General features: G+C 42.5%; 2 protein-coding genes and 1 non-coding gene across 4 annotated transcripts in view; 1 reads left to right on the top strand and 2 right to left on the bottom strand.

Annotated features, from left to right (window-relative positions):
- PTCD3 (pentatricopeptide repeat domain 3) overlaps positions 1 to 21,795 on the bottom strand; it is a 39,017-nt gene extending 17,222 nt beyond the window's left edge. Inside the window, exons 1-14 of one of the 2 annotated variants that reach the window (XM_054993184.1) lie at positions 21,708 to 21,795; positions 18,351 to 18,418; positions 17,984 to 18,023; positions 17,848 to 17,893; positions 15,543 to 15,611; positions 14,201 to 14,305; positions 12,252 to 12,375; positions 10,304 to 10,419; positions 9,197 to 9,270; positions 7,984 to 8,071; positions 7,826 to 7,886; positions 6,856 to 6,938; positions 4,762 to 4,906; positions 1,432 to 1,482 (exon numbers count right to left, since the gene is read on the bottom strand). In XM_054993184.1, coding sequence (XP_054849159.1) covers positions 1,432 to 1,482; positions 4,762 to 4,906; positions 6,856 to 6,938; positions 7,826 to 7,886; positions 7,984 to 8,071; positions 9,197 to 9,270; positions 10,304 to 10,419; positions 12,252 to 12,375; positions 14,201 to 14,305; positions 15,543 to 15,611; positions 17,848 to 17,893; positions 17,984 to 18,023; positions 18,351 to 18,418; positions 21,708 to 21,784 — 1,147 coding nt within the window. In that variant the 5' untranslated portion in view covers positions 21,785 to 21,795. The remainder of the gene's footprint in view (positions 1 to 1,431; positions 1,483 to 4,761; positions 4,907 to 6,855; positions 6,939 to 7,825; positions 7,887 to 7,983; positions 8,072 to 9,196; positions 9,271 to 10,303; positions 10,420 to 12,251; positions 12,376 to 14,200; positions 14,306 to 15,542; positions 15,612 to 17,847; positions 17,894 to 17,983; positions 18,024 to 18,350; positions 18,419 to 21,707) is intronic. The other variant, XM_054993185.1, reaches the window with a different exon arrangement.
- On the bottom strand, positions 7,013 to 7,157 carry LOC129340765 (small nucleolar RNA SNORD94). Its single transcript, XR_008598068.1, has one exon. It is a non-coding gene; the product is annotated as a small nucleolar RNA SNORD94 (small nucleolar RNA).
- Positions 21,796 to 21,854: 59 nt separating the features above from the next.
- POLR1A (RNA polymerase I subunit A) overlaps positions 21,855 to 22,676 on the top strand; it is a 58,438-nt gene continuing 57,616 nt past the window's right edge. The window contains exon 1 of the mRNA XM_054995023.1: positions 21,855 to 21,936. Within this exon, the coding sequence (XP_054850998.1) occupies positions 21,860 to 21,936 (77 nt within the window). The 5' untranslated portion in view covers positions 21,855 to 21,859. The remainder of the gene's footprint in view (positions 21,937 to 22,676) is intronic.

The following is a 22,676-nucleotide window of genomic DNA, read 5'->3' as shown; positions in this document are numbered from 1 at the left end:
TTCAGTGTATATTTTTTGTTCCAGTGGGCATCACCTTACCCTTGCTGGAGAGATCGTCCCAGCGCTCTTCACAATCTGCCTTAGCCTGCACCATCCTGACTAATTTGGTATCTACTCGATTACTATAGATAGATAAATAGACACATAGAAAACTATACAAACTATAGAAACTAAACTAACTACTCTGACTGGCTATTTACACCATGTAGTATGGAAAATATGGGATTTAAAAATGTATTTTAAATGAAACAATGAAGAAAACTAGAGAGAAATCTGAATGGGAAACCTCAAATAAAGGAAGGGGGGTTCCCTCTCAATGCTACAGTTGCAGCTGATGAAAGAGAAATGAGTAGAAGGCGTGACATCTCCCCCCACCGCCCCCACCAGGCATATGCAGTCTGAGCTGCACCTGAGGAGAGAAAGTTTTTACATCTAAAATCTAGTTCTTCCAGAATGCAGAGAGACCACAAAGAAGTAACAAGATAGTGGAAGAAACAGGAGACGTCCCTCTTTTATTCAGATCTGCACTAAAATGCTCCCTTTCCTATTACTCTTTTAGTTACCACAGGTATCTGTGAGCTGAGGAAGATGGTACTTGTGCCTCTTCCCTCAGGCATTTGGAGGCATCTCCTGAAGTCTTGGTCTTTTCACTTGGCTGCTGTGGATTGAGTCCTCAGCATCTTAAAGGGCTAGTTTTTTTCTCAGCCTACCCAGGGGGAAGCAGAAAGGAAGAAATCTAAGCCTTAGCGACACAAAAACAACAAGTGTTCTTAAGGCTCCCAGTTGCTATGGAACAGGCAGTAAAGGAAGTAGGATAGATTCCTCCTGTAAGAAAAACTTTCCATAATTTGAGAGGATGGTCCTACCTGTGTAGCAAATCAGAGGACTAATCCTCCCCAAGTATTCCCTCCACTGATAGAGAATTCTCCTACAGCTTTTAGTTCACAGACTGCAGCAACCATCATTTTACCTAACTAACTGGGCTAAAAGACTATCAATTATCAAGTAGTAACTCCCTTCGTACAAGCTGCCTGAGAGCTGCCTGAAGACCAGGCATCCACCCTTCTGCTATGAAGGTGCAACTTTGCTGTCAGCTTCCTCACTGAACTCTCAGAAGCAAAAAAGCATCTTCATCAGACTCAAACAAGGAGAAATCATATCTAATAAAAGGTAATGAGAACAAAAGAATTTACAAGAGTTTACGTTTTTAAGAGTGACTGCACAGCATTGTGCTTCTCAAATTTGCTCAAATGTAGTTTGTTCAAACTGAAAACAAAACTAGGGCAGGGCTTCTAAACAAGGCCCCTAGTCCAGAAAACGGGAAGGATTCAGTTCAAAAACAGAGCTGGTATCTTTACAAGTAAAGAGGAGCAGTAGGCACAAGACAGCACAGAAACAAGTTAACCGTATATTGTTCTGGAGATTACATACCAGATTTATAAAATATGCCAAGAAGATAGTCATATGTTGCCAAAGAGGGTTCTGAAACAAATAAACATACATATGCTGAATCATGGGGACAAAGATATACTGAATATATGTTAACAGATTTATTTATTTTTGAAGTGTTTGGGAAAATCAATCAGCTATTTGAGCCATTTCTTCATTTGTCCTAGGGACAAAGACTAAGATTGAACCCAGATTCCCCATTATAAAAATAAAAGCATTAAAATACATAACAATACAAAAACATTTAGAATTCCCCCAGATATGCAGAAAATGGAGCACTGGTACTTAACATGAAGAGTCTTTCAACTTAAAAAAAATTAACTCAATTACACATAATCATATATCAACACAGAACAAAAAAACACTGAAAGCAAATGCAAAACTACTATGGAAGGAAGGAATCCGTAAAAAGTTACTCCACACTACTTGCTCCACAAGCAAGGCTAAGCTAATTAGACATATATTTAAGCAGCTGGGGGATGAGAGGAGGAGAATCCCAGTTTGGGAGTTTAAATTGCAAAAAGTATGTGAAGCTCTCCTCACCCCACAAAGGAAAAAAGAAGTAAAGGGCATCTCATGGAGCAATAGAGACAGTTACGCCCCTAAAATGTAAAAGTGAAAAAGAGCCATATATATATCCATGAACTGGAAAGATAGAAAATCAGACCAAACATGAACTATGAAGTATTAGAAATCCCCAAGAGTGAAGAAGTTCATTAGTTGGTGCCAACAGCAATGTGACTGCAGTTAACCCCGGGGTAAGTCTGGATTCCCTCCATCTACTGTCAAGGAAAACTCCTCATAGTAAGGACAACTTCTCCGTTCTTGACAGTGGAGTAGGGACTCCAGGATGGCATGTTCCAAAGGAGAAGAAAATAAGAACACAGATACCACAGACAAAAACAAAGACATCAACAAAACCATACAATTTATATGGAAGATTAGTGCATTTTTATTTATTTATTTATGACATTTATAGTCTACCTTTCTCACTGAGACTCAAAGCAAATTACATAGTGTGAGATTAGTACAATCAGTATTGAGGACATTTCCATACAGTTATTATATGTTCTCACATAGAATGTAACATAAAGTACTACATACAGAAATGTTCACACGTACATATTAGATCCTGGGTCTGACTCGTTTTGCTACTGCTACAAGTATCTTCCTCAGTACTTTTGATAAGTGTGAAAATTCTCCATAATTTTTTTGGAATGAAGACAGACATTTGTTGTCACGCTGATAGTTGTTATTCACAAGTCACAACAATCCTGTGAAATCCTTTCAGATTTGGGAGATCATATTTATTTTGCTATGTATTATTATATTTTTGACAATTTGGATACTATTGCTACTCCTCCCTACACTGCGGAAACATATATCTGGATAATTTATACATACAGTACTTTATGCTGAGAACTACTATATTGGTTCTAAGGTATATTGAAATGTTCATGTATTACATAATATGCCTCCTCAACTATGAATTGTTGTGTCTTCTGTAGAATTTTGTGGAACTAATGACTCCTCTCCTCATTTTATGGCAATATATATGTGTGGGCTTTTCTACATGCAGCAGAAGACATGCACAGAGCTATTCTACTAAGTAAAAAGGTTATAGCTCTATATACCAAAAAGAGGTGAGGCCCCTGTGAGAACTGCAGGGGAATTTTCCTTCCGTGCCCATCCAATCCCCGCTTTGCTGTCTGAACGATGGTGGCATTCCCCCTTTGCTATCTGGGAGCAGAGTTTTGCCCTCTCCAGGCTGGGTGAGCGCAGCTGTTCTGGTACAAAGGTGAGCTGTCCCCTAACCAACTGCACAGCTACATGATTGGCGCCTCAATGGAGGTGATAACAGCAGCCCCCCCACCCACAGCCTTGCTGTGGTGGCAGCTGTGGCTTGCCTCTGGACTGGAGGTTCAGTGCTGCCCGGGAGGCTGCTGGGCCAGCTCTCCCAGTCTCTTTAGTTGAAAAGGCAGACTCACTGTGTGAGGGCCGGGCATGTCTCCTGAAGGCAGGAAGTGTCTGCACATACCCTGAAAACCTACTCTTAGATTCTGGGGGATTTAAACCCCCAAATGTAAGTTTTCTGATTTTTCTGCAACTCTGTGGGCCCCCAAGATTGCAGAAACAAGTGGTTTGTAGCCAAGTGATCCTGATCTATGGATTTAAGCATCTGCATACAGGGGCCACTTGGCTATTAGATATATGATATACCTAATACTCAGCATGCCCCCCACTGGATTCTTAAATCCAGTTTGGATTATGGGGAGAGATAAACTTGCAGAAAAATCTGAAAATGAAAAAAAAAGGTGAGGTGGAGGAATAAAGATTAAAAAGAGAAAGATCCTGTGACATAATATTACAAGTATACAGCAGCCATTACAGGGGCTGCCTAGCAACCCAGGGCATACAGGCACTATGTGGCTCTTTCGGATGATATGAACGTGAGTACCACTGTGCTACTGGTATATGAAATGCCTCCATCCCATTAAGATGCTTTGAAGGTAAAAGAATCCAGGAGAAGGACTAAGATTGGAGGAAATCCACTCTAGCAAAGGGCTCCAAGCTGCAAAGGGGGATAGATCCAGTATGGTTTAGTAGTAAAAGTATCTGACTAGGACAGGCTCCAGTTCCACTAAGCTATGAAACTTGATGGATGATCTTGAGCCCTCTCAACCTAAACAACCTCACAGGGTTGTTGTGAGGAAGAAATGGAGATAGGGAGACCCATGTAGGCCTTCCTGAGCTCCTGGGAGAAAGGGCAGGAGGAAATTGTGGAAGATAGATCAAGATAGATCGATTGATGACAGCCTCCTAGAATGAGGATGATAGTGCTGAATATAGAGGGAATGTAGTGCTTAATATAGAGGGGAAGGGAAATTAAATACATTTCCCTCCCCACATAACATTATTTAGATTAAGGGGCAAGACTAGCAGTTTCCGGCTCACAAGCGTAAAATTTTTGTACCTAGAGCTATAGGACAAATGTGTTAAAGTGCTGGACTTCTGAGGGTCAGTAGAAGAGAGCAAGATGTTCATCTCCTACCCTCAAGCCTCAGCCTTCTCACATTGCTGCACTATAAGCAAGGAAAATGTCCTAAACATTCTCCATGTAATTCCTTGCCAGTGTCCAAACAAGAACACCAAAACTTGTTTTGTGTGTGCGTGTATTTTCTGCAATGATACACATTATTTTGCAGCAGCCCTTTTTTTCAAGCCATGCCGACATCACAAGTCAAAATCACCCATTTGAATGCTTTGACAACACAGACCTGCAATAATCTTGAAACTGCAAAGAACTTTTACCTATGTTAAGTGCGCTCATTTCACTCAGGGTCTGCAAGGCCATACTCTTGCCTAAAGAGCCACACTGCCCCAGTGCCTTCAGCACAGAATTAAAGGTTAGGAGGTTTGGCTGCACGTTTTGTTGAGCCATCTGTCTCAGCAAGTCCTGTTAAAAAATGAACCCAGGAAGCAGGATTAGCAGGAATTAGAACAAGTTCAACACTATAAAGTTATAGGGGTCTCCCTGCAAATGATCATAAGTTCTTAACTGACACCCTGTTCCTAGCAGTGGAGAACTGTTCCATTCTTGATCTAAAAATTTACCTGGATGAGCTACATCAATATGTTCCATTGAAACCAACTTGTTTTATGTTCAAATATACTTTTTCAAAGGTGCAGAACATCAGTTCAAGTTCAAATGCTGAGGGGGTTTGCAGTAGCCCAAAACTCTCGGCTGCCAGATCAATGCTCAATCCTTGCCCATGATGATCAGTAGTACTGAACTGGCAGGACTGGCTAATTTGGTCCAGGAAGTGGTAAAGGCTTCTGTAGGAGAGGGCTTAGTTTCCCCCATCATGGAAGTGATGATGGAGAACTCTCCTTTTCAAGAAACCTTATCCAAGTAGCTTAAACAACTATTTGCTGGTAACAAATAATCCCTTTCTGGGCAAGGTGTTCCAGTGTGTGCTGACTGTACAACTCCAGATGTTTGATAAAATGGGCTTGTCTCAAAATTACACAAGGAACCACAATACAATTTGGGCCTGCATTTTGGTTACTCGTGTGTAATTCTGATAAATTTCAGGTGTTTGGAACAAAATGGAATCATGTTATAGCTACATACAGCTCATTCAGCATTTGCTCCTACAGGATATTCACTCCCTGTTCTGACTTGTGGTATCTTTGATACAGTGGGAGGCTTGATAATTCCATTAAAATTTTACATGATATGGAACTGCAGCATTCAAATGTGCCTTTTAAAACACATTTTTGTGTTCATTATATGTTACACCTTTAAAGACTTAATCCAGCCTTTGTAACATTATCCCTGGGACTTATTTCCACCTCAGTGTACGTTCAATTGAGGTCAGATATTCATATTCTTATGACTCTAACAAGGGTGGATTTAAGTTAATTTCAGAGCAATTCAAGAGTCAAGCTACAAGTGACAGTTCACGTGGTGGGTCCATGCAAGTAGAGCCAGAGACTCCTTCCCATAGCAACTGCAGTGGCGGTGAAGTTCCAGCTGCTTGGTTTCTCTCCTCTCCTCTCCTCTGCCTGCTCCCAGGTGCTGGGGGGTTCTGTGAGGAGGCTGAGACAGGACGCGGAGGTCTGGCTGGCTGGGCTGCTTCTTTCTGCCTCCCTGCTTGCTTTCCCTCCTCACTTGCAGGAGCCAGGGCTCCCGCACGCGCAGATGGACAGACACACCTGCTGCGGGGTGGGGAGAACGGCAGTGCAGCAAGGATGGAGCCAGGTGGGCGCAGCGCTACGTTCTTGTGTCAGGAGGCGCCTGCCAACTGCGTGCTGGCCCTGCGCAGCTCCACAGGCCCACGGGAGGAGGGGCACACGTAGCCGCCACATCCATGCACTGGGCATATAAAGGGGGGCTGAAGCTTCGCCGCCGTTGCAGCTGCTACAGGAAGAAGGGAGTCTCTGACTACACTTCCCAGCTAAACTTACAGGGCCAATCAAGTGCGCTTCACATGAACTGCATCACTTGTAGCTCGACTCTCAGATTATGGACTTAGACTGGGATTCAATTGCCTACCTTAGCAAGTCATATTCCGTAATGGAATACTGAAAGACTTTTTAGCATAAATGTGACAAAGGTTCAAAACAAGTATATAATGTGGAATCACTTCTAATACTTTTTGGATATAATAATCATTGAACAAACTTTGTATTTTTCACCTGCCATACACATTCAGAATCTGGGATACGGATTCAATCCCCACCCTGCCGTGTAGCTTGTTGCATGACCTTGGGCCAGTCACACATTCTGAGCCTAACCTACCTCACAAGGTTGTTGTGAGGGTAAAGTGGGAGAACCTTGAGCTCTTTGAAAGAAGATAAGAAAAATGTTCTAAGACAGTCATATTCCCTGTGTATACTTACTTCAACAAGTTCCCATCGTTCAATAAATTTATCCTTTACTTCCACAGCTGATGAAATTAATGCATTAAAGGTATACACGTCAGCTGAAAAAAATTTGGAAAAGCCAAGTTACGCTCTAAACAGCTGCACAGAGTATACATTTGCAAATTTGTTTAAGGTAGCTCAGTGTCAGGCGACGTTCTCATGTAAGCCAGTCTCCAGGAAGCTAGCCACATGCCAGCAGTCCTGGAACACAGATAGCTTACACTCAGCTCCCATGATCTAGCTGAGGTCCGTACCCCTGCGCCAATCATCACTGCCACCCAAAAAAATTGAAAGAAGGAAATTACACAACTACCAAAGCATCATCCGCTGTGACAAGAGTACAATTTCTGACAAGAGCACAGTCAAAACGGTAAGAAGGGTTGCAAATCCACTCACAATGAAGCAGGCACCACAGACAGAGCCAAGGCATATTATTCTTGTCCTTTGAGCATTTACAAACCACCCTTTTCTAAGGCAGCGGGGAACCAAGACAGGTAGCAGAATAAAAACCACATAAATTAAAACAGCCAGCAGCAGAAAGCTTATAAACAACATCCCGAAGAGACCCTTGCCTTTAAGGTCCCAACAGACTATGAATGAGATCAAGAGATTCCAAAGCCTCTCTTTAAAAGTTCAGCCTTACAGTTCTTGCGGGACTGCAAAAGAAAGAAAGGCCTTTCTATCTTCTTCTGCAAGACTTCCACAGGCCTGGAGTAGCTACAGAGAAAGCCCATGAGGGGACAGGAGTGGAATGTACCTTTCCAGACGTTGGGATAAGGGGTCTCATATCTATCTACACTGGGGAGCATTAAATGAAATGAGAGAAACAATGAGCCCTGTATCAATAGGCACTATTTCCCATGTTCACTCTGAACCCCCGTTCCACGTCATACACAGTATTTCACCTGATGACATGTGGCTCTTCCGCTCTCACAATAAGACTCACCTTTAAACCTGTTGTTCAGCAAGTCAGTGTACATATCAAAAGCCTTTGAGTATGCTCTATGCTGAAAGGATACCAAAAAAAATTGGAAAACATTGTCATCCTGATCTGCTGGGAAAAGCCCAAATTATCCAGACATTAAATAAAGATGACAACCATACCTTCACCATTCCTCGGATCATAGTGCAATATGAATGTGCATTCTTCTCTGGCATGAGGCTGAATACCCTTTCTGCATTGTTGTTCTCCCTGAGCTCAAGAGTGGGAAAGGGAGTTCGAATGTATTAAGATTGTTGAAATACAAAATATTAAAAATATTTGCAAAGAGAATGGGTTTGTTTCCATGTCACAAGCGTGTGTATTTAGAGAAGATTCTAAAATTCTGAATCTACAATCCTTTCTTGGGTTGGGCACTGCCATTCTGATCTATGTCAATATTTATTTGGGAAAACATGGGTAACACCAATTCACATTTGCACATATTATCAAAAGCATGAAGACATGTAGCAGGTGAGGAAGCGAGAGCCCACTTGTGTCTGCTTGGCAGCACATAAATGAGGCACATTTCTCTCAAAGCCAAAGTGTAAAAGTACAAATGCTGTTTTGTGAGGCAAGGCAGGAAACAGAATTTCCAAGTGCAATATTTAACATATTACTATATCACCATTTCAAATCATTGGACTTGCAATGTGGCCAACAAAAATCAAGTTATAAAAATAGAAAATAAGCATCAAATCTACATTAATATAAAACATACACAGACACTCTTATACAAGTTGGCCTGAAATGCACAGTAATTACCTTATCACTCATTTCGGGCCAATGTCACAGTTTAGACACTGCAGCACACGTGTTATGACTAGCTGTGCAAGAGCATGGTTCTGCTGCCTCTTGTATTCATGCACATGACTCTTCCCAATTCTGTGATCACCGGCTCAGAACCAACATTTGCAAAGAGGCCTGACTTTCACCTCCTGCCATCAAATGAACACCTAAATGGATTTCAGGGCTATCCAGGGCGTTAATTTTCTTCCATTTAGTTTACAAGATCTCTGCAGCAGAATATCTGACCATCTGGACAGAGAATATACTCTGAAGCACACAATGTTTTGATCCAAACTGCAGATCCACAAGCACTCTTCTGGCTCATGGGTGGAATCCTTCTGGTCAGAGTCCTCCTTTCAGCAAAAGGGCATCTTTGGATCCAACTGTAGGTTCCAACCCAGTAAGTTTTTTATACTAGGCCACTTATGGTCTAAAGATTTCCCCATTCACTTTGGAAAAGGGAATAAATACCTCTTAAGGATGACATAGGATCCCCTAGCAGAGTACATATAGCTATGTTTCAAGGAAGTAATGATACTATATTTATACCTCCATTTAATGCACGTGGTATTAGTAGAATGCCAAAAGCTCCTTCTCTGCTTTCTTACTTCCACACTTTCTTCCTGTAAAAAGAAGATATCAAGTATCATTTTTTCCAACTGGTTTTGTTGGTAACTTGTCTGGAATTGTGAATGAACAATGAAGTAGCTAAGATTATGGATGATACCATTTTTGCAGGATAATCAAAAACAAATGAGATTTAACAATCTCCGTAACATGCCATAACATGAATCATCAATAAAGTTATCTTTCTTCCTCCATCACATTGGTTGTCTCTACTCAGCCACACATTCTCTGGATGGAAATGTAATTCTGGCATGGGTATATCACATTTAATGACCTATTTAGAACAGCAATATTTCAAGGAATATCCTCCTAGAGGATCCTCCTACAGGATCATTCCAATCTGGGTGAGCAGGCCAAAATGCGACAAATGAAGCTTCATGTAAGCAGGTATGAAGTTATTTATACGTGTAAAATAAAGGTCCAGGAAAAATAATCTTGAAGTTGTACGTAGGGATTGTAAAGATATAAAGGCTTGGGCATATTTGGAACACTGTGTACAGTTCTGCTTGCTTCATCTTGAAATAGATATTGTAGAGCTGAAAAGGGGCATAAAAGAGCAACTAAATGATAAAGAGGCTGCAGTGTCTTCCTATGAGGAAAGACCAAAGGATCAAGATTTTTCAGTTTAGAAAAAAGATGACTAAAAGGTGACAAGTTAGAGGCTTATAAAGCTATACATGATATGGAGAGAGAGAACATTTACTCCCTCTGTCCAAAGACTAGAAACTCAGCGGACCATAATAAAATTGATGGGTTCAGAACAGAAGGCACCAGCACCCAGAAAAACCAGGCAAATGGTTGCTTTCATGTCAATTTAAAGGAGCTTTTTCCTGTAGCATATTCTCAAGTGAAAGGCAGTAATGTCAGCTCTGAAGGGGTGGCAGTCTTGCTCTATCTATCCTGTCAAAGAGTCTGTTTTTGAGGTGGTTATCATGCAAGAGATCATACTAATTTTAAAATTTCCTGATCCATCTGAAAGTCTTATTTTCAGTAGTATAATTGAAACAATATGTGTTTATCTTTTCTTACCTGTTCTTCCAGTTCCCTGTTCTCTGTTGGTTGGGCTGCTGGAACAGGTTCATTATCTTCAAAAAAGCATAAGAGATCCAGAAGACTGTTTGCTGTCTCCAGAGATATAAGTGTACCTGAAAACAATAAAAAGAATAACATGTCAATTCAGATGCATTCAACACTGACACCTATTTCACATGCACATTTTTCATCACCCAATCATCTCTCAATGACTCTTCGCTGAACGTGTAATCCATCTCTACTTGCTCATATTAATATTCAAGTTGGTACCAGATGATAAGAAAATTTGGTGATGTTAAAAGTATGAAGCCTATGTGATTTATTGTGAAATTGCTGTTATCAACTGATGTGATTCAGCCCAGCTGGTCTTCCTCGCCCAGTTGGTCTTCCTCGCTCCAGGTAAGGGGGGTGGGAGTGCAAAGGAGGGGGGAGTAATTGGGGGGCTGTGGTGTGGGGCTGGGAGACAGGCAGCTTCCCCCATTACTTCAGTATGCTCCGAATCTTTACGGAGCATACTGAGGCAATTTAAATACCCAAAGCCGAAGCGGCTTGCGGGTAAACCCCAAGCAGGGAAACCAAATTTTTTCCAGGTGCACACCCCTACACATGAGCAGCCATAAGATATTGATTCGGTCCTCCACCCTTTTTATATATGGTGAGCAGGTGGACTTCTTGATATGTTTGTGTTTGGAAACTGTGATTTTACTGTATTTTACTGTATTTTTCTATTTTTACTTCTTATTGTAACCCGCTCTGAGCCTGTTTGGGGAGGGCAGGCTATAAACAAACAAACAAACACACACACCATAACAACTACACTACACCAGCAGAAAGAGATGTAATGCAATATGGAACAAAAACCAGGGAATACAATATAAGGCACAAAAACAGAGATGCAATGACCATTAGTTAAACTGCTCCTTATAGAAGAGGCATATTATCCCAAGAGTAAAAGAATAAAAAGGAGGAGGAGTGCGTGACAAATGGAGGATGGAGGGGGTCTGCAACAGGGAGAGAACAAGCAAAAGAACTGCGTTCCAAAGTGAGAATGTCCGCAGTCAGGGGAAGAGAAAGAGGGAGAAGGAGAAAACAAAGCTTAAGCGAAAGAAGGGGAAAGATACTTTGCTTGGTATAATAATAATAACAATATTCGATTTATATACAGCCCTTCAGGATGACTTAACACCCACTCAGAGCGGTTTACAAAGTATGTTACTATTATCCCCACAACAAAACACCCTGTGAGGTGGGTGAGGTTGAAAGAGCTCCAGAGAACTGTGACTAGCCCAAGGTCACCCAGCTGGCTTCAAGTGGAGGAGTGAGGAATCAAACCCAGTTCTCCAGATTAGAGGCCTGCGCTCTTAACCACTACACCACACTGAGTCCAGTTAAAAGTCATGGTAACACAGACTTAGTCTTGCAGTGAAGCTGAGCCTGGCAGAATCCTGTCAAGAGCCACAAGAACAGAAGAAGAGTCCCAGAGCAAATGGGAGCCAACGGAGACAAAAATTCTAGCTAAAAATATATTAGGAGCCCTTTGTGTCCTTTTTTGCCAGCAACAGAAATTAATTTTCTAGGTATTTGAGTTACACTGAGATGACAATGGAGCAAAAAATGAATTTTTAAATCATGTTTTCCAACCAAGATCAAAGTAGTTACACTGCATAACAAAACACATATGCACAACCAAAGCTTTGGAGGGATAGGGTATACTGCTTGTTTTGTCACAGCTTATTTGTTCATCCACTCAACAATACCACAAGAGAGTTTGCATCTCACACACTTGATGGAGGCCACTGATTAGCTTAGAGACGTAAGAGATGACTTCATTTTTAAGATTACTTTGCATTTTTGGAGAATCTTTCCTCAAAAGTAGTCTTGCTACTCACTACATCCACCCTAAGGGCCTCAGAGAGACAGCTACTGGGTGCCGTCAAGTCGGTACCTGATTGTTGGAGTTGATCATATGTGTCCACAGCAGCTTTAACTTTTCTGAGCTGGATCCGTTCTTTAAGTGCAGCTTCACTCACTTCTTCAAGTTGCAATGCCAAGTTCTCCGGCATCAGACTCTAAAAATAAAATGAGAGAAGGCAATTATTTTCAGTTTCTCTCAGGTAATCCAGCAGAGCTCTCTTGCCCCTTCCCAAGATATCATGAGAATACAAGTGATGAGAAATTCCATATAAAGATAACAAAGATTTGCCGTATCCATTTTAAAAGATTTGTTTCTTGTTTAGCTTTCACTCAACATAACACTGAGTGAGTAATCTTTTAAAGTGCCTGTGGCCTTTCTATTTACGAATGTGAAATAGTAACACGTTCACAACAACAGAGGATCCTGAAATAAAGATACATTACTAACAAATTTTAAATGAAGATACAATAAAACTACCACTCTTTTTTTCTTTTGGTGTATATAAACACATATATTGCTTTAAATGTAGATAAGTTTTATACCATATGTTAGCGCATATTGAGACCAAGAAAGACTTTACAAACTGAATCTATGTTCAATTCTCTGAATCAGGCCTTTTCTTCAGCCGGAACGTGCCGGAACAGCATTCTGGAAGCTCTGCAAAGTAGTCACATGTTCAGGTGGCCCTGACCGGCTTGCGAGGGAAAGGAGCTCTTTAACCCCAGCTCTTCAGCTGGTCGGGGGAAGCCCCAAAAGGACTAAACTTCAGCTGAGGGGATTCTCCCCTCCCAGGGGAAACCTTCCTTCTTCCCTCTCTCTTTCATCCTTTCTCTTTCTCTCTTTCCATGTCTTTTCTTCCTTCCCTCCCTCCCGTTCTTTCCCTTCCTTCTTCTTCCTTTCCTTCCTTCCATGTCTTTCTTTCTCTCTCTCTCTCTCTCCCTTCCTTCCTTTCTTTCTTCCAGGGGGGTGGGGGGCCGTGCCATGAGTGGTGACATCACCTCCCAGAAGTGCTGTCATCACGCAGACCCAGGAGCTCACACAGTATAGTGACAGGGTTGCCACCTCCTGCTGGGAGTTGCATCGGATGAGAGTTCCCCCACCTCTTTCCCTGAAAAAAAAGCCCTGCTCTGAACATTCAAGTCAAAACATTAATTGATCCTGTGAGCACTTAGCTAGATTATTTTTTTTCCTACAGATACAATTGAAAATGTTTCTTCCCATACTATCCAGCCTGCCAGTTAAGATCTGGCTCTCAAGTGCTGCTCTCCATGTTCCCATCTTCAAAGATGAGGCTGGTGGCAAATAGAGACAGGACATTTACTATGGTGGCACTTCACTTCTGCAACATTCCCTCCCCCCTTAAGGCGCACCTGGTGCCTACTTAACTTTCTTCTAGGTGCCAGGGTAAAGCACATCTTTTTACCCAGGTTTTCAATTAAAGGTTTTAACAGCAGCCTGAAAAGCCCAGCTTAGCCTGAGCTCATTAGAACTTGGAAACTAAGCCTGGGGTTGCTATTGGTTTCAGGGGGAGAGCCATGTTGGTCTGCAGTCGAAGAGCAAGATCCAGATCCAACTAGATTTCCAAGATGTGAGCTTTCAAGAGTCAAAAGTTTTGACTCTCAAAAGCTCATGCCTTGGAAATCCAGTTGGTCTTTCAGATGCTACTGGACCCAGATCTTGCTCTATGAAGCTGCTATGCAGAGGAAAGTAATGGAAAAATCCACCTCTGTTTGTCTCTTACCTGAACATCCCATGGATGGGGTCACCATGAATCAGTTGTAACTCAGTGGCACGTTCTTCTTCTCTTAGCTTTTCGAGAGTCTGTTTTTGTTTTATGTATAGTTGTATGTTGCTTATGTCTAATGGCTTGGTTTTTCAAATTTTTAATATTGTGGTTTTTCATCATAAGCCATCTCAACAAGACTCTGAAGAGGCAGCATAGAAATACTCTAATATATAAATATAAAACAAAAGCTTACCAATATATGGGGTTCAGCTATGTCCTGCCCAAAAAATACAGGATGTGTGTTAACTATGTATTTGGCTGCATTTTGCCCAGACTCTTTCGACAAGGAAAATAAACGCTAGAAAAAAGAATACATTAGTATTACTTTCTTTACTAAAAAAGTTAACATAATTATGAAGCTACACTTATAACTACTGGAACAGATTCAAATACATCCTTTCTTCATAACTCTTACAAATGTTAAAATTTTAGTTTTGCATCCTACATAGAAGAGTACATATTTTTCATAATTTCTATTATTTAATGATTACTTCCACAAAAACGACTATAAAAAAATCTGAGTAATCCCATCCAGAGTCTCCAAAGAATTTCTTTGAAACAGATGCTGCGGCTAAAATGAATCTTGCAATGGTGTGTGGAATAGACAAGGAACTGGGGGTGATTTTTTTTTGCATAAATCTACAAGGAGCTTATAGAAAGCTTTAATATAAAAGCAACATGTATGAATATTTTACAAGTGTTTGAGTAATACCACAACACACTGCAATTTTTTATTGTTACATACAAAGAGTGGCACAAAATCGGCTGCTCAATCCATGTACCTGGGGCAGAAAAAAAAGCCTATTCGACAATTCATACATGAAAATCCAGATAGGTTTTGTCGCATACAAGAAAACAATACTGTGTGCATGAGGTGGCTCTTAGCAGAATTTAATTAACAGACAAATTCAACATACACTAACTTTTGACCCCCCAGCTTGTCTTTACTTATTGGGTAACTGTCAGCAGGGCTGACGTGTCCATTGAGGCAGGTCCGGCAACCGCCTTGAGTGCTGAGGCGCCGGAGGGGACGCCAGGGGCGTGTGTGTTGCGGAGCTGGCGGCGGCAGCACTGGCGGCTGAGCGGGAGGGATGGGAAGCCACCTGCACGCCACCTGCCATGCCTGGCCCACAGCTGCTGCAGCTTCCTAGTCCTCCCGCCCTGCGCTGTCGCTGCTGCCAGCACACGCCTCTGGCAGGCGTTCAGAGCAGCGCGCAGAGCAACAAAGCGGGAGGGCTGGGAGGCCACCCGCGTGCTGTCTCAGCCACCTGCCACGCCAATGGGGCTGGCTGGCAGACCTTGGCATGCTGAGTGATGACATCACACACAGTGATGTCATCACGCAGTCCGGGTGCATGCACATGGGGCGGCAACAGACCTGAAGCTGCTCCTGGCCTTGGGTGCCAGAAACCCTGACGTTGGCCCTGACTGTCACTCTGAAAAATAATGTGGATGTCTTTAAACATGGCACTGTGGGTCAAAGGGCTAAATATTCTTAAGTGTCTATCAAAACCAACTTTTAAAAAATTACTTACAAACTCAGTACTAGTTCGAGGAATAAGGTAAGGGTCATCTTGAAACACTGAGTGTGCAGCTGTGGGATCCTAAATAAAAAAAGAAGAGAATAATTAAATGGTATGTTCTGTCCTGATGATCACGTTGCAGTCATTCTCCTGCATTTCAGGTTAAAAGATTTCTTTGTTCAAAATTTTAAGTAATAGAAATTTGTTGTGTAAGGGAGAGACTATTTTTAAAGACTTTGTAAAAATAAGGCAAAACTTTTAAAAAACACAACATAAATTAGGTTTGTAAGATACCAGTAAGACTAGCACACTGAGAAACAGCAGACGTAGAATGAAACATGGTTAATCTCTGAGGTGCCACTAGATTATTGTTTTATTTCAAACACTGAAACATCACTCATTTTTACTCCTGGTTTTAAAAACTGTGAGATGTCAATTGCAAAAGTCATTTGTGACTTGAGAAGAAAACTGAGTTTGTGAAAAGTACTTCAGAATACACACAGAAAGCCATGCAAGAAACAAAAGCAAGAAAATTCCAATGTTGTTCATAGTGATTACAGACAAGTGCACAATCTGGTATATTGGTGGGAAAAGAATGGCTGTATGCAGTACGAAGATACAGATTTATACTTTGTTTCAAAACAGACAACTTGCGTTTCAAGAAATGCCATTTAATTTATGTCCACATCACTGATCTCCACAACACACTGAACTTGTGAAACAATAAACCTTAAGACTGATACCTTTCATCAGGTGTAGAGGTGTCCATCAAAGGGAAAGTTATACTTACCTTAGCTAAGAGAACCAGTGTGGTGTAGTAATTAAGAGTGCTGGACTAGGATCTGGGGGACCCAAACCCCTGCTGACTCAGCCCCACCAAAGCTTAGTATGTCAGCCAAGTGAGCAACTGATCAGTCCCCCACCTACAGGGGACAGTCATGTCCCTCCCAAGTATCCAATCACAGTCCCTTATGCACCATATCAACCCCCAGGCCAGACACACAGAGCTCAGATGCTACTTTGTGTGGCATGGGCCTATGGGCACTTTGCACCTCATTTAGGTGGTAGGATGCACAAAGGGCACTAGAACAACTCACAGGAGGAACTTAGCACAAATGGTAAAGGAAGACAACAAACACTTCTGTTGAGATGGCCTAACATGGATCTCTCCAGAACCCTCAGAGGTACTCCATGACAGGTTCAGATATCCAAGGGAGACCGTGGCCCACAACCAAGGTGCGAGGACAGGTAAGAAAGGATGGGGTACTCCCTGACTAGGTACTACCACACTCCCCTAGGCCAACTCAGGCCACTGCCCACCCACTCTGCCTTTCACAACAGCTGTAAGCACTGCTCTCCATAGAATGCTTTTCTGGGGATACAGGTGACCCAGAAGAATGACATGAGGGGAGCCTGTAGAAGAAAGGGGGAAAGCAGTGGAGACTGCCTGTTTAGTATGAATCCATTCCCTACTGTTTTCCTGGTACTCAACACAAGGCACATACAATAAAAACTGGCTTCTATCTGCACCAGTAATCTGTGAAAAGAAAAAAGATTATGAAGTATAGCCATCCCACTCCATCTTTTGTGTTAAAGTTGGAGAAGGACTACATCTAGGACTAACCAACTGTAACACCAGATACTCAAGCAGTCAGGGTCTGGTCAAGCAAGACAGATCTACCTGCTCTTCTAAGAATCAAAAGCCTGAAATTTCACTTCTTACAAACATGGCACTGAACATCACCAAGTTTGAAATGGATATACTACAAGTCTCAGCATCCGCATCTCTAAGGGATGGAACTATACCTCTAATCCTGTGCGCTACATGAATGCCTGCAGTTCCGATGCACATATAAGAACAAGAGAGCCCAGACAACCCTCCTTCTTTCCAAAAGTAACACAAGGCCCCCCCACCCATTGACAGTCAACATCATGCAACCCCAAATAGCAAAACAGAAAGACCACCAGTTTCATGACAGAGGAATACAGCCCTGCAGTACTGTTACCAAAAATTCAAAGGGCTAGCTTAGCCCAGAAATATCAACACACAGCCAGTCCCAAGTCTATCTGTGTTCTTCTTCCAGATAGGCTAAGTTCCTCTTTCTCACTGATGTTATATCCCATGCCTGAGGGTCCAAACCAGACAGGCAGCCCACTAAGGGCAGACTCACTAATATAAGGCGGGGAGAAACAAGGTATGAAAAAGCCTTTCCTTCTTCCACCCTTAATGTCAGGGTTGTATAGCAAGCTTGTTATCCAGAAATAACACAGAGAAGAAAAAGGAAAGCAATGTACCATAACCTTAATTTGCACTTACCTTGTGCACTGTTGATGCAAGTGCTTGGAGGACTGCTAATTTGTCCCTAAATTTAAGAAAAACCTGTATTATTTGTTAAGTTTTCCAATATACTACTAGACATATTATTAAAATGTGTTTACTTGGAAGAACTCACCAGGTTTTCTTTCTTGGAAGAACAATACTTTCTTCAGCAACTTTGAAAACAAAATTGCTTATATTAGCCACCTCAAACAATCCTTAATGGAACAGTGGGGTAAAATATTTAATAAATACTGTAGGATATAGGTATGGAAAGTTTCCAAGAGTTAAGACTATAGAAAATACTTTAGGTGCAGTGAGTCAGCTTAAATGTGGGTTACATAGAATCAAACTGGCTCATCCACACCAACTACCCCGTCCTAGGTTTCTTTACTTAGAACCAAGTTCCAGAGCTTTAGCTAAGACAACTTCAAATCAGTAAGTGATGGGACACTTGTTTTACCCAAAAGTCATAATCAATGTGAATGGTTAAAAAATGTCACCTCTCCCCAATACTGCACCTTGAGGAACAGGGGATTTCTTCTGCAGCTCTGCATTTCCTGAAAAGTACCTAAGGAAACCAATGAAACAGTTAAATGTTTAACTGGTAAGAAAAAGTACACATACTGCAAAAATGTTTAGGTCAGCACTTTGTACAATGCATAGCATTATCTCCATTATAATGCATAGTACTTATTAAAGCCAACTGCAGATTAAATTCTTATAGTAGAAACATGTTCAGACCTTACAAAGAGTAACTGAGCTTTGCAGGAGTATGTCCAGCAGAATATTTTAGAATCAAGAAATCTTTTAAGAGAAAGTGAATACGCTTACAATGGTATATGAAGGCACAAGCATTAACTTCCATGTCAGGTAAGCAGTTAACATGAACATCCTCCGCTGTGTGGCCAACATGCAACTAAGCCCACAGATATGACCATTTCCCTTCAGGCTTTCAATCTCTAATCCTCTTCATCTGCAGGTCCCTGATGCTCCCTGCACAATGGGAGAGGACACCTGACTAAGGCTAATCTCCTTCTTTTCCTATTTGGCTCGGATAGACTATTATTTATTTATCCATTCATTTGTACTCTGCCTTTCTCCCCAGAGAGGTCCCAAACTGGCTTACATTGTTCTCTTCTCCTCCATTTTATCCTCACAACAGCTCCATGATGTAGGTAAAGCTGAGTGTGTGTGACTGGCCCAATTCACCCAGGGAATTTCCATGGCAAGAGGAGGCAAAGTGGGATCTTTCAGATCCTAGCCCAGCACACTAACCACTATACCATACTGGCTCCATTATACATTGATAGTGGAAAGCTATATATTAAGGAAAGGGAAGAAGAAAGAATACATGGAAGATGAAGAGGGGAACCTGGGGAAAGAATAGCACCAGGTTAAAGTGTCTATATCAGCAGTAACAGAAGAGGAAACTTTCACATCTATGCAATATGCTTAGGATTGCTTTTAAAATAGGTTGGCTCTATATGCAACAGAAAAGAACAAAATCCATGTGATACTTTTTTATTAGGACCAACCAAACTGACAACCTCTTGCTAACAACCTCTGTGAGATTCATGTATCTCTCATAGGATGTTTGCAAGGCCAGGTCACTACATCATGGCCTGAAAAAGCTCGCTCCTTGTCTTTCTAAAATTTGTGATCCAGCATTTAAAATAAGACACAGATCAAGGAGATCAATGTGGAATGTGCATGTTTTCCTGTAATGCTGAATATCCATGCAGAGTTCCTGCCAAGTTCTGTGTTTTTTTTACTGGGAGACCCTCAACAAGTTGGTAAAAATCCAAAATTGGTTGTATAACCACTTAGCTATGACATAGGTTTTGGGACCTCTCCCTCTCTCTGCTCTTTTATAGATTATTCTCTACCTCCTCTTCTAAGTCTAAGGAATGTTGGTATAAAATCTCTCAGCAGACTACTTCAAATAGATGAAAAGTAACCAACTCATTCTATTGTTATATTGCTCTTGCAAACTGGTAAGATTATTGTATTCTGTTACTGTAAAGAGTCGGCACTGAGATAAAGCATTGAAGTATGATGTGTTAGAATTTATTGTCTGAATTATAAAAATACATTAAACTTGGAAAGAGCTGATGACTTTGTAGACATTCCAGTTAGGTCCATCAGGCCTTTTAATCACATTGACCTATCCTGTTTAGTTAGAAGGAAGTCTCACTGTGTTTTTAGAATATTACTCTGCAATTTGCACGTGTAAAGTACTTTGCTTAAAGCCGCAGTCAGCATTATATAGCTAGTAAAAAATGATTCCGGCCATTGAAAAGCTAATCTGCTTTTCAAATAGCAAAGCAGGGCCCATGAGCACTCCCAAATACTTAATCTGCTCTGAAAAAGTAAACTTCACTCCATCCAGGACAAACTGATTTAATCCTTCTAGAACATGAGCCTTCCTGACCAGCATTATCTCTATCTTGTCTGGATACAGCTTCTGCCTTAGCCATCAGACCACAGTCTCAAAGCACCAGTTCAAAATCAAGAGACACACATCTAGAGGCTTAGATAATGAAATATAGAGCTAAGTGTCATCTGGAGTTTGCCTGGAGCTTTTGTGTTGGGTGCCATCAATCTCATTCAAAGATCATCTACCAGTACAACTAAAGCCATTCCACCCAGATTGGAATGGGTCAAGGGCAGGCATATTGTCTAGGAAGCCCTGAAACTGCTCTGTCACCTTTCCTAGAAAAAGTAAAATGGAAACTGGTCTATAATTGGCCACCGTATCCCTAACAAATGAATTTTTTTAGCAGAGTCTAATAACTGCGCCTTCAAACATTTAGGGATAGGTTCCCCTCAATAAGAAAGGAGCTGTTAATTTTTATTAATGGTGTCAATATCTTTTGCTGACATGATTTCAGAAGCCAGGATGGGCATGGATGCAGAGCACAAGTGGTGGCCCTAACACTCCCAGGGACCTTGCCAGGATCCATAGGCAGGATCAGTCTGAAACTACCCATAACAACAGGTCAAGCAGGCACTTCTAATACCTCAGGTATTGGATCTGCTCCCAACTTGGAACGGATGAGAGAGATTTTGTCAGTAAAGGACACTGCAAAAACATCACAGTTAAGGGCCAAATTTTCATCACTTGCAGGATCGGACTTAGGTGTCACTACTAACCATTTTGAACGTTTGATTTAGACAAGATTCTGCTGATGCAATGGTAGCAGAAAAGACTGTTTTCTTTGCTGTCATAACCACCACGCCATAGTCCTGCCAATGGGTTCTATGACATGCTCTGATTCATCCCGAGCCTTCCACCAGAGTTGCTCTAGTTGTCTTCCAGTCCACTTCATAGTAAACCAAGGACCTGGCAGCCTCACAAAACATGGAAGAGGTGCAACTCTGTTTATGGTCCCTGCCAGCTCGAAGTTCCATGCAGTTACCAGAACCTCCACAGAGGCACTGGGGAGGCTTTCAAAATCCCCACTCAACAGGATTCACTAATCCCTGAGGACGGACAATCCAAACTGGCCCCTGCAGGGAGGAGGCAGCAAACTCAACCGCGCCTTCAGAAGATGGTGATCTGACCTTCCTTCAAGGAGTTGGGGGGGGGGGGGAAGACACACGTGGCCAGCCGCTTCCCGATTTTTCCGCCACAACAGCCCTGTCAGGTAGGCTACGAGCGCAACAAAGGCCCAGATAACTCCGTAGCGAGGGGAGCGGCTAAGAGACCGGCCCCAGCCCGCGTTTCAGAGAAGGACAGAGAAACCGCTCCTGCTGCCCTCTGCGAGGCGCCCAGGAGGGGCCGGCAAAGCCCCGCCGCAGGAACGGCTCTCGCCCCTGCCGCAACGCGACCGGCCCAGCCCTCACCACCGACTTACCTGCAGAGAACGACGCGCCGCCTGGCCCAGGTCGCTCTGTCAGAAGCCGCGCTCAGCGCCCGCCAAGGAAGCGCCATGGCGCGGGAGGCCACCGGAAGAGGAAGGGGGAGAGGCCGGAAACGGAAGCGGCGCCTCTCCGGCGTGGAAAAGCGATGGCGGCGGCGAGGGAAGCGCCGTGGCGCCGGCTGACTGGCCTGACCTTCGGCGTGTATCGGGCGGCGGAAATCGAGTGAGTGCGCCTTCGGGCTGAACCCCGCTGTCCTTCTCTGGCAGCAGTGCATGTGAGAAGTGTCCCGGGAAGGAACACGTGTCAGAGGGGCTCCCGCCTCCCAGGCAGCCAGGGGCGGGGGGCGTTACTTAGCCTCGTGGGATGGATCCAGAGGAGTCAGCCGTGTTAGTTTGTAGTAGCAAAAATAGAAAACAGTCCAGTAGCAACTTTAAGACTAACCAACTTTACTGTAGCATAAGCTTTCGAGAATCACAGTTCTCTTCCTCCATGCATCTGACGAAGATAACTGTGGTTCTCGAAAGCTTATGCTACCGTAAAGTTGGTTAGTCTTAAAGTTGCTACTGGACTCTTTTCTATTTTGCCTCGTGGGATGGGATCGGACAGTGTCCCTCTGCGCATGGCCTGAGGCGATTCGGCTGCCGCTTGTTCTTATTCCCCCCAGACACGAGGGTGGGATGTTTCCACCTCAGACTGTCTTTGCTCAGAGATAAATTCGATCGACCTACCTTGGGGGCAGTTAGCTCATCAGGAAACATCTCCTGGTTCTCCTGGGATTTTTTTTGTACTTTAAGGGAAGGGATATTTTAAAACTGCAAGCACAAATATGCTGCAGAAAGTATACAGAGGGAAGAAATCGAACATAAGTAATTCACATGTATGCATTTTATAGCTTCTCCTTGATGCATTTTACGCTGCCACACCTCCCCCCCCCCCATGCAAATCTCTTTGAAGATAAACAT

This window comes from Eublepharis macularius, chromosome 12 (genome assembly GCF_028583425.1).
Source record: "Eublepharis macularius isolate TG4126 chromosome 12, MPM_Emac_v1.0, whole genome shotgun sequence".
NCBI lineage: Eukaryota > Metazoa > Chordata > Lepidosauria > Squamata > Eublepharidae > Eublepharis > Eublepharis macularius.
Note: the sequence above shows the minus strand (reverse complement) of the source record. Positions and strands in the feature narration are given on the sequence as shown.